General features: G+C 38.9%; 1 protein-coding gene across 1 annotated transcript in view; it reads right to left on the reverse strand.

Annotated features, from left to right (window-relative positions):
* The window catches only part of ERBB2IP (erbb2 interacting protein), a 56,025-nt gene extending 44,028 nt beyond the window's left edge, over positions 1-11,997 (reverse strand). Inside the window, exons 1-8 of the mRNA XM_015410099.1 lie at positions 11,951-11,997; positions 10,722-10,811; positions 7,478-7,534; positions 4,387-4,450; positions 3,697-3,771; positions 2,253-2,397; positions 1,068-1,140; positions 256-385 (exon numbers count right to left, since the gene is read on the reverse strand). Of these exons, the coding sequence (XP_015265585.1) occupies positions 256-385; positions 1,068-1,140; positions 2,253-2,397; positions 3,697-3,771; positions 4,387-4,450; positions 7,478-7,534; positions 10,722-10,811; positions 11,951-11,997 (681 nt within the window). The remainder of the gene's footprint in view (positions 1-255; positions 386-1,067; positions 1,141-2,252; positions 2,398-3,696; positions 3,772-4,386; positions 4,451-7,477; positions 7,535-10,721; positions 10,812-11,950) is intronic.
* Between the last annotated feature and the right edge of the window lie 272 nt (positions 11,998-12,269).

The following is a 12,269-nucleotide window of genomic DNA, read 5'->3' on the forward strand; positions in this document are numbered from 1 at the left end:
ATTCCTGCTCCCAAATTTATACATATTTCTTAGCATAGCTGGCAGGCAAGTGCTGTCATGTTTTCGTATTCTGTATCTTATTAGCTTCTTTGTCTTAGTGATTATATATTCAGGAATTTATTTGGCTAGAGCTAGGAATCACAAGATTTCAGCTACTGATTTTTCACAGTCGAAATGCACAACATAGATAAAATATAGCTTAATACCAAGGATACTTCAAAAATCAGATTAACAAGTCACTGAATATGAACATACCTCTGATGGCAACTGTGTTAAAAAGTTATGATCTGCAGCAAAGGTCCTTATATTACAGAGCTGTCCAATAGATGAAGGCAAAGCTTCAATTTCATTGAAGCTACAGTCCAGTTCTTCAACAGATGTTAAACTGAATAAAAATGAATGCATTAAAAAACAAGCACAGCTGAACTGGCATGATTTTAAAATCAAATACAGAAATTGCCAATGGGCTCAGTTCATAGGACAAAGTGCAAATAAATGCTAAACAGAAAGCCTAGAACAAACAGAGCTAATGTAGAACCCTTCTAAATACAGACCAACGTATGTGATCCAAGCTACCTGCAGCACTCCTCTAAAACCCTTTAAACTCAATGGATATGCTAGAGCAGTGATACCCAGGATGGTGCCTATGTGCACCATGCTGTTCTCTAAAGGCTTTTGTGACACCCATTTGATTTATCCCAAAACAGACAGCCAGTCCTGGCTTTCTTCTACTTCAGTGGAGCAAAAGCATCACCTTTGTCTCTACAGAGAGCACACATTTAGATGCAGCTGCCTCCATGCTTGGATTGCAACCTCTCAATGTCTTATAATTAGCCCCAGTATATCATGGCAGCCATTTTGTGGTAGGACACATTCCGTTCTCAAAATTGGCACAACCACCATTCAAAAGTGACCTCAAGTGAGGTCAGGGACCCCATGCTAATGTGCCGGAGAAGGGAATAACCACCTAAATTGAAACCATTATCGAAAGAAGAAGCAGCAGCAGCAGCATCCACCACTTTTAAAACCTAGACATTCCATCATGAAAATCATGCAAAAATACCTACCCTCCTATGGAGTCTGGCAAATACATAAGCTGATTCTCATCAATTTTAAGAATTGTTAATTTCTTTAGAGAACCTGTTATAAAAAAAAAACACCTTACTAAAATAGTCATCTAAGATTATAAACTCTTACTTATAAGAGGGGCTCATTTGAGTGAGGAACACCCACCACCCACCACCAATTCACATTACAGAAGAAAGTAGGTAAGAAGAAGAGATTGGATTTATACCCTGCTCTTCACTACCCAAGGGAGTCTCAGAGCAGCTTACAAACTCCTTTCCCTTCATCTCCCCACAACAGACACCCTGTGAGGTAGTTGGGGCTGAGAGAGCTCTGACAGAAACTGCCCTTTTTCAAGAACAGCTGTGCCAGAACTATGGCTTGCCCAAGGTCATCCAGCAGGTCCAAGTGGAGGAGTGGGGAATCAAACCCGGTTCTCCCAGATTAGAATCCGTGCATTTAACCACTACACCAAACTGGCTCTTAATAATAACAGCAGGATGTTGTTCTTGTAGGCCAGAGGTATTGGGAAACTTCGTTATGTTTTTTTGGGGGTGGGGGGTTTGGTATGTGTATTTTAGCTTTGGTTTTAAGATGTACTTTTATTATGCATGTTTTTAATTGGCTAGCCGCCTTGGTGGCACTGATGACTACTGAAAGGCTAGGTATAAATTTGGTAAATAAATAAATATGTCTGCTATGTTATAAACTAAATTCTTCTCATTCGCATCTCTCCTTTGTAGACATTATACACTGCGATATTCCTTGGAAAGATATTTCAGACCAATTTTAATCTAATTAGCAAATGTCCTACATGCTTACCATCAACTATGATGCTTTCATTTGTAAGCCTCTATTTAACATACCACTAGCCAGCCATACTCGTATCTCCTTTAATGTCTTCAAAACAGTATCCTTTTTCATTCATAACAAAAACTAATATATTTTTCTAGATTATGGCCCAGGAAGTGTCACTAGTTCAACATACTGATTGAGATCTTATTCCAAATACAACTAGTATTTCACAAGGGTTTTTACATTTGTGTCTTTGTCTAATATGTTCATTTGTAGAATAAAAAAAATTATTTTGATTTTTGGCCAATGCAATCTCAATAGAGTTAGTACAGTGTTGTGAGGTTTTCATAGTTTTTTAAAAAAATACTTATAATTTAACAGACAATACAAACCAATAGACTCTGGCAGCTGCTGCAGTGAATTACTAGACAACAGTAGGTCTTGTAAACTTTCACATCCTGAAACGCCTTCTTCAAGTGTTTCAATGTTGTTTTTGGAAACATCCAAGTAAGTCAATTGCTTCAAACTGCCCATAAACTAAAAATGAAAAGCATCATTTCAATAAACATTATGAAAATATGAACTCTGAGTTCTATGAGTATATCTAAAATATACTCTTAACAGCTCTACATCTGTAATTATATATGAAGATGGTAATATTTGCCTTCTACAAACATAGCAGAGTGCATATATTTATTTATGCTCAAAACCCAAATCTGAGAAAATGTGTTTTTATTTCATTCCAAAATTCTACTTTAAAGCACTTTTGATGCAGATGAACCTCCCCTAGAAGGAAGGACAAATTCTGGATAAGCAGAGATTACACCTCAGAGGATGCAAGCTTCCTCCATAGAGCTGAAAGAGGCATACAGGATTCTCCTCTTATTTTATTTTCACAACAACCTTGTGAGGTAAATTAGGCTGAGATAAAGTCACCCAGTCTAAAGTAGCTCAGAAAGGTTTCATGGCAAAGCGGTTTCTGGAGTACCACTGAAAGTGGGGGGAAATACTATCAGAACGCTAAAGGATATTCCATTTGAAGCAAGACAACGGAGAAAGAAGTACAAAGAGCTTGTGCTTTTCCTTCAGACAAACTTAATTGGATATAAATGGCTATTTCCAGAAGGCGTTACTTTCAAGTTTAAGGATAAAAAAGAAAAGATTGACTCTGTTCTGAAAGCCCAAGAATTTCTAAGTGTTCAGCTGGGAAGACCAGAGGACAGGAAAAAAGAAGAGGACAGCAAGTCTAGTTGCGAGCTGGACTCAGGTTCTTCCGGAGAGGACTCTCTGATGGAGCAAGGGGCAGCTGCCCCAAAAAGTCCTTATAAGCTGCGGAAGAGATGAGGAAAAGAGAAGTAAAGGCTGAAAGACTCTGAATTGTGCCTTTGAGAACTGTGAATGGGGATGACTGGGGGGTCTTAGACAGTTAAGTTTTAAGAGTTAATGAAAAGGAAAAAGTACTTAAATGTTTATATTGATCTAAATGAAGTGAAGACTTGATGTAATGAAGCTAGCGAGGATCTCCTCTCTTGGGTTTTTAGTCAGTAGTGGGTTTCTATACTTTGTCCCATATATGTAGTCCCCCTTCCCTTTTTCTGTGATAGTTTTTGTAGTTTGAAAAAATGATAATAAAAAATCCCCTCTGGGGGCTCAAAAAAAGAAAGAAAGAAAGAAAGGTTTCATGGCAGAGTGTGAACATGAACCCGTCACCTACAGATTGTAGTCTGATGCTTTCAACACTCTACTACCCTCCATTTAAACATGCTATTGCACAGATAAAGTAAAATGGTCCCCATTGTACAGTTAAAAAACAATATATTTTTAAAAAATGCATACCCCTGGAATAACAGCTAGTCTGTTTCCATCCATCCAGAATTCTTTTAACCCACTTAATTGTTCAAGTACTTCAGGCTGTTAAAATGAAACAAAAAATAGGTGTGCCATTAGTTTAAATTAATTTGTTACAAAATGAAGTATGCTCAATTTCTGTACATAATACACTCCTGTGCTTTCATGCTGATCATAAAGAATTTTGTCATTTCATTTTCAACCTTTATTGGCATAAAAGATGCTAATACTTGAATTCTGTCTACAGTGTTCAAACAAGCCACTGAATTCCAGTGATCTATAACACAAAGCTGCTGAATCTTTCAGAATCATTTCATTGTGTATGTGAACACAAAATTACATTGCTTGATTTTGTTTTTCATTATACTTGCATAAATCAAGCGTTTATTGTCCATGTATGCGACAAAAATGGTAATACATAGTCAAATAAAAATAGGGCTTGTTTATAGTTTCAGTGTGTATGCAAATATTTCCTGTGTATCACTCAAAATGCAATACTGAAAGGAAATGAAGGCTACACAATGCAGTTTTAAAAATAGATTCCTTAAAGCATTAACATATAGGCAGCAGTTGCTCCGTAAAATAGTAGTTAAGCTGATTTTTATATGTGACATTGATTAAAAATAGACTTACAGATAAGAGGTTTTAAGAAAGCTGTGTTACTTAGCTAGAACTCACCACTTCTGTGAATTCATTACTTCCCAGGTCCAGTCTCTCCAACTGAGTCAGTCTGCTCATGGTTCTGTAAACAAAAAAGGATTAATAAAAGATTAGGATTAAGAAAACACCAGTTATATCCAATCTTCTTGGGGTTTACACTGATGCATCTTTTTAATCAGCATTAGATACTCAAGCAGTTCCATAAAACAGACAATGAAGTCAGATTTTCTTAGGCCATTAAACAATCATGCATCATTTATTCTGCTAATAACTGCAAAGCAAAAATTAGAAGTTCAGTGTATTTTTTAAATTAAACTTATGTTCTGCTCTCAGTCCTGGTTCAGAAAATTATCCCTTCTTAAACTTCATGCTATCTCTGCCTTGAAAGACTACCACTGTGGGGCAATGAATGCCACAGATCAGTTACACATTTTTGAAGCAGTACTGCTTTTGTCTTAAAACTGCTACATATTACGGATTGCTATGCAGATCCAAGAGGTAACGCTATGATCTAAAATCTGTATCTACTCATAACCTTTCATTTCTATTATTTAACCAACTTCCAGTCCATCAAAAAAACTCAAACCACTTTATTCCACAGTTCACATAAGAGAATGGAACAAATGTTCTAAGAATTTATTTTAGAAAGGTGAGGATATAAATATAAATAAATTCAAATAAACTATGCCTTTCTTTGATAGTGGCCTTGCAATCTATACAATTAAGCTATTGGTTTTAGTAATGATAGCCAGCTGTGTCAGCCAATGTGCTATCACCCACATATACCAGAAAACTGTCAGAAGCTCCAGCAGCCTTGAGGTATCTCTATAACATCCAAGAAAAAAAATATTTCAATGGCAGAGGACTCATTCTTTTCCCCAGGAAAGGTGCCATCCAAATAGGAAGACCTGTACACCACTTAAAAATTGTTGCAAGAAGGAGGAATGATGGAAGAGTGAAGGGAACAGATGCAACCTATGAGTTGCTGACTAGCCACCTCTGGCTTATGATCTACTTGTATTGGGCAAAGCAAGTGCCTGAAAGTACCCCTAAATTAAGATGATCATACTGTACTCAGTAATCAAAATCAGTTCTTTGTAGAAATCCTGATTTCACAAAGATTGATTCACAGTGACTGTGAACTGCACCTAACAAACAAAAAGAATGTTTAATCAAAGAGCTACCATTCACATCTAGACATACAGTATGTAGTTTTATTTTAAAATCCTGCCACTTGTGTGATATAATGCTTCATGGATTTATATACAATTAAGTTACCTAATTCAGCTGCAACTAAATAAATGTTAGGTGATTTATATTTAAGCAACCAGCCTATTCCATAAAAGTTAAAAATAAGCTCAAAGTACAGTAAGTTTAGTACAGCACGTGGCTGTTTTAAGGTTCTTTGCACTAATTATCCATAACAGAACAAACAACACTATGCATTACAGTATTAAATAAGTGCAAGCCTAATTAAGCAGAAGTGCTAAATCCCTGTTTTTCAAATCTACTTATATCAACATATACTAAAAACATGGGAATTAAATGTTAGATTTTTTCCCACAAAGCATTTTTCTTCTTTTTAATGTAGCATCTTGCTTTTTCTTTAGTGGATTTTATTTACCAAGAAGTTATGTACACTTCTTCATTTATTCCAACATGACCATTCTGTGTTTAACATGTCTTTTTTATCTGAAAAGCATGTTTAAGTTATGTTTTTTTCACTTGCACTTTATACCCAGCCAAGTGAGACTATTAAACAAGAGGGTCTCAAAGGATAAGAATTACGCATAGCAATGCTTTGTTGCCAGCTCTTCACCAGAATGTGAGCGGGAGTGCTCATATTTCATACACTAACTCATTTCTCTCGCACTAGATCTTCAGATTTTCCTGTAGCTCATCCCAAAGAAACCTTCCCCAGTGCACTGAATATTCTTTGCCAGAGCTCTTCATCTGTCATCCAAGGATGGACATTTAATTCCCTGCTGGGGACCCTGATTATTGCTCCTCTTTACAAACCTATTAGACTTGCTTCTATATTATTATTCCCCTCATCAACCACCTCCAATACTGTTCTATCACCTTGAAGGCTCACTGGAGGGGTACAGAAATGTGATGCAGTGCTATAAATTAAGGACAGCTGGCAACTTTCAGCTTTTTATTTACTTTTATTGTTTGCATTGGGTGGGACTCTAGTCTGTAAATGCATTATGGAATCTACATTTCAGAAAGCAAGACAGAAATACCTTAAATAAATAAACCCCAACCTTCTACACATGCAATAGAGTTCCATTCTGGGATCCCTGCCAAACATCCTTTCTATATGTTGGGAACCCTTGGGATCAGAGTGGGATGCTGCAATGGGACAAGAGAATCTACAAAAATCCTCCCTCCCTTGTGCAAAGGTAGTAGAATCTTGTTGAACAGGAGAGTTTTTTTGTGAATTCCCATATCCTTCCACGGACCTCCTGCACTGCAACCACACCTAACAGACTTTACGTTACTGGGGAAACAATCTGTATAAACGTTATTGGAAATGTAGCTGTTTCCTTTCAGGGTTTGCTCAGAACAGCTGTGTGACTCTTAACATTTTAGTATTAGATTATACGTACCTATCACACATACCATGAATGTACAACCAAACGCTGACTGAGGGCTACAACACATACTGCCATTACATATGCAGAGATTTTTATCCAACTTGCACAGCAGCCACCCCATTTGCAGCACTAAATAGCCACTAGTACTTGTTCTCTCTTTTCTAACATTTATTCTAAAACATTATATCTTGCCTTTCCAAAGCTAAAGCCAACTAAAATATTTCTACCAACTCTCAGTTAAAACACATCAACAAAATCAGGTACCATACAATTATCTAAAGTTATCTAATTATATGAAGCATTTACATACAATTATTCACCTAAAAGAACACATAGATATAAAATATCATGGCAAAAAGAAACACTTCTATTAAAAACAAAACCTAGAAGGTAAAAGTTTGCATTAAAATAGTGAAGTATGCAAGTTTGGTCAAAAGATTCTTATTCATCAAAATTTCAATATAGAATTCTTCACACTAAAATAAACTCAACTATCACTACGTACTTACTTTGGCAACATTTTTAACTGGTTTTCTCTAAGTTCTAAAATCTGGAGTTTAGTTAACCTGTAAAATAAAATCAAAGAGATTACCAGTCAGTATCAAAAGAATCATATTAAATTGGCCAAATCTGAGGATACATAGATCCCATGACCAGAACTGTAAACAGACAAGACAGATCTTTCTAAAAACCTGTGAAACACCCCAGGTTTGCAGATAAATCTGAAATCTTTTTAAAAAAATGTTTTTTTAAAAGCCAAAACAATAAACAGAGAGCCTGTAGCTTAAAAAAACCCACAAGGCTTCAGTGGCTGTTGATAGGCAGCCACAGCACTCTAGGTTTGGTTTAATAAATCTGAAATCTTAAAAAAAAAATTGGGTTTTTTTAAAAAGCCAAAACGATAAACAGAGAGCCTGTAGCTTTTAAAAACAACAACACAAGGCTTCAGTGGCTGTTGCTAGGCAGCCACAGCACTCTAGGTTTGGTTTCTCTCAGAAAAAAGCGAGAAGAGGGGGCAGGGTCCTTTCCAGAGCTGCTTTGGTCTCTGAGTGAAGACTCATTGGGGTCAGGCGCAGAAGCAATCTTTCTTATCAAGCCATTATAGTGACCTAAATATTATGTTCTTGCTCGGGGGGGCAACAGTGGGAGGGCTTCTAGTGTCCTGGCCCCACTGATGGACCTCCTGAGGGCACGTGGTATTTTTGGCCACTATGTGACACAGAGTGTTGGACTGGATGGGCCATTGGCCTGATCCAACATTGGCTTCTCTTATGTTCTTATGTCTGGGGCAGTGATGCTCTGTATTCTTGGTACTTGGGGGGCAACAGTAGGAGGCCTTCTGGAGTTCTGGCCCCGCTGGTGGACCTCCTGAGAGCACCTGGGTTTTGGCCATTGTGTAACAAGAGTGTTGACTGGATGGGCCATTGGCCTGATCCAACATTAGTTTCTCTTATGTTCTTAGGAGAATTTAATTTACCAGTGTATGCTATTAATCAGAACCAATTCTAATCATGAGACCAACTTTTAAAAATAAAATCCTCTAAAATTGCTCACAACTTTTCTTTCAGGGTTGGAACAGAAGAAGATTTGCAGAAGAAATCTTTGTGCCTCCTGATCATAGCTCTTTTGCAAATTAATCAGGAGTTTGCAGAAGGGCAATTGGCAGTGTTTTCTGCCAATAAGTTTCCAATGTAAAAAAACAGAAATAATACAAGTATAAGCAATTATCAGTATTATATAGACACATACTGTAGAAAAAAATTCTTGACTTTTCTCAAAACATGCATCTCCCACAGTTTGCTTGATCAACCTTCTACACTGGCTAATAAAACAAGTTCAGCTGCTTTCTGCAGGTGCCACCCTGCATACAGGAAAGATCAACAACTGTATACGTGTTTCCTCTATTGTGGCCCCCTCCTCATGGAACAGACAGACTGAGGAGATCAGGAAGGCTTCCATGTGTCTGTTATTTTGCAAACAGTGTAAAGCAGAATTTTTTAGGATGGCATTTTTGTAAAAGTAATAGGGCTGTATTATAATGGAATGGTTCAGGAAGGTGCTTTAATATAGGGAACAGAACGGTGGGCTATATTACTGAATCTAGTATATATTACCTGCTTGCTGTATGTATGTAGGTGAGAGAACCATGTTTGGATGGTTAAGTCAAGGAAGTTTTCCACAGTATGTAGACGTATTAATAAGGCTATATTACAATGGAATGGCTCAGGGTGAACTTTAATAAGGGGGAAAGGACTGCATGGAGTATGTATTGTCTTGCCCTCATTACATTTTTATTTACTTATGTAATAACACTTTCTACATTGCTTAACACATACTTATACTGTCAGATTTCTGTAATCCCAGTCCTATTACATCACTTATTAGATGCCTCATATTACTGATTACACTGATTCAACACAATGTAATCCACCTGGAGTTTCAGTAAGGTAGACTATAAATAACATAAATTAAAATAAATTAAAACAACTTCAACTTTATGGTTCTGTAGCTGCTGATAGTCAGTCCTCTTCTCCTTTGTCAGCCATTTACATATTTGACTTTATCTCTTCTAATTTGTCTTCAAGATCATTGTGCCTCTGATCCTCTAGCATCTTTGCTTTTCTAATGTCAGCTCTATAGAATTTATTTCTTCTCCTCTGTAAGTGTGATGACCTAAACTCAACCCCATATTACAGCTGAGACATAACCAACGCCAAGTAGGGCGTGGTCTTGGAAGTGTTGCTCAAAAAACAACCCAAATGCAAGAGTACTCAAGATGTAATCTATTGTAAACTACATTCTAGCCAGTTTGATGATTTATTCCCTTGCAATATGCAACATGTGTCTGGTAGTTTTTATTCCATCTATCTCATTTCTATCTCTCCCTTCCTCCAAGGAGCTCAGGGCGAGGTACATGATTTTGTCTCCTCTCATTTTATCCTCACAACAGTTCTGTAGGATAAAGAAAGAGAAAATGATTAGCAAATGGTCACCGTATGAGTGTTAAGGCTGAATATGGATTTGGATGCAGGTCTCCTAGAGTCTAATTCAGCAGTCTAACCAATACACTGCACTGGCTCTGTTGTACTATAGCTATTAGGAAAATGAGACAGACATTTCTTCTAGGTCCAGCCATCTATAGGCAATATAAAGCAGCTAAATATAAGACAGCATGTTGTAACTGGACTAGATAGGAGACCTGGAGGCTGCAAGTCACCCAATCAGGTGGCCAGGAGGGAAGGAACAGCTGAAGAGGCATTTCTCAAGTGCTTGATGAAAGTGGGGGGGTGTGGCACAGAGGGGGAAAGGGAGGGATGGCAAGGGTAAAGTTTTTCTAAAGCCTTGTTATTTAAATTAACCGTTTTCTCTCACCTGGTTGAAAAAGTACATTCTAGTTAGCCAAGAAGGGCAAAGATAACAACAGTCACCAAACAAAATCCTATCTCAAAACCCTGTAAATATCTCCTTTAAGTGGGGTGGTGGTGGTGGTGGTATTGCACACTTACATTTCTTCCCCAAAAAGATTGCTTCTGTTTCCCCTTGGAGATTAAAACTATTTTCCTAAAGCATTGCACCCATTTTGAAAGATACTATAACAGAACTTAGTTCACAATTTCAGGCATTAGGCAGAGGGGGCTCTTGTTTTCCTTCCTCTATCATGTTGCACGCCACCACTTGACAGCTTGATGCAGAATGCTGCGTCCTCCACAAAGCAAAACAGAACTTGTTTTTCAAACTCAATTATAAACGTACCTGCCAAAATTGGCTGGTAAGAACTCAAGAAAAGCATCGTTCAGGTATAGCTGCGTTAGGTTTAACAACTGTGAAAATCCATCTGGAAGCCTAGAAGAATTTAATACAAGGAATATTAATGATTTGATTTATTAAATTTCTACCCTGTCTCCCGGATGAGGCCGGCTCAGGGCAGTTTACATAAAACACCCTAAAATTTACAACACACATAAAATAGATTAACAGCAATAATTAAACAATTCTAAAACCATTTAAGCCATAAAACATAATAAAGTGCTAGTGTCAATAATTTCACAGCAGTTGTTGTTATTCAATTCTCTCTCTTCGCAGTCGGCTCTTTGATCTTCTTAGATCATCTTAGGTGGCTAGCTCAGACTGTAGTTAGACATTCCAGGGGGGCAGGGCTCTCCCACCTTAAGCTGTCAGTTGTTAGTAGTGGCGGCGGCTCCAAAAGCCTGGTGGAAGAGCTCCGTTTGACGGGCCCTGCAGAACTGCAAACAGTCCCGCAGGGCCCTGATCTCTTCTGGGAGCTCATTCCACCAAAATGGAGCCGCCACCAAAAAAGCCCTGGCCCTGGTTGTTGCTAGCCTGGCCTCCTTGAGACTCGGGAGGGCCAGCCGGTTCTGGGCCCCTGATCGCAGTGCTCTCTGGGGTACATGTGGGGAAGGTGGTCCCTCAGGTATGTAGGTCCCTGGCCATAAAGGGCTTTAAAGGTAAGAACCAGCACCTTGAAAGGAATCCGGTATGCTATAGGCAGCCAGCACAGGCTGGATGTGCTCCCGGATAGGGAGTCCCATCAACAGCCTGGCCGCGGCATTTTGCACCAGCTACAGCTTCTGGATTTGAACAAGGGCAGCCCCATGTAGAGGGCATTACAGTAGTCCAATCTTGAGATGACCATTGCATGGATCACTGTTGCCAAGCTGTTGTGTTCAAGGAAGAAAACCAACTGCCTGATCAGCTGATGGTGATAAAAGGCTGATTTGGCAGTGGCTGCTACCTGGGCCTCCATTGGTAGAGAGGCAACTAGGAGCACTCCAAAACTCCTAACCTCCAGCCCAGCAGAGCCCCAACAAAGGTAGGGAGTGGGATTCCTACCCTCAGACCACCTCGACTCTGGCACAGGATCTGTGTCTTCATCAGATTCAATTTCAGCCAGCTCAGCCTAAGCCAACCAGCCGCAGCTAGTAACGCCTGGTCTAGATCTTCCGGTTTGGAGTCAGACTGACCATCCAACAACAGATAGAGCCGGGTGCCATCCACATACTGATGACATCCTGGCCCATGCTTCCGGACAATTTGGGCAAGAGGGTGCATATAGATGTTAAAAAGCATCAGGGACAATACTGCCTTTTAAGGCACTCCACATTCCAGTGGGTACCTTCTGGGCAGCTGATCCTTATCCCTGACCTTGGAGAAAGGAAGCAAGCCACTGTAAAGCCAGTCCCAGGACTCCAGTGTCAGCAAGGCGGTGGATCAGTAGCTGATGGTCAACTGTGTCGAATGCAGCCGACAGGTGTAACAGCAACAGCACTGCCAATCTGCCCC

Source organism: Gekko japonicus, unplaced genomic scaffold, assembly GCF_001447785.1.
Source record: "Gekko japonicus isolate JY-2015 unplaced genomic scaffold, Gekko_japonicus_V1.1 scaffold179, whole genome shotgun sequence".
NCBI classification, from domain to species: Eukaryota; Metazoa; Chordata; class Lepidosauria; order Squamata; family Gekkonidae; genus Gekko; species Gekko japonicus.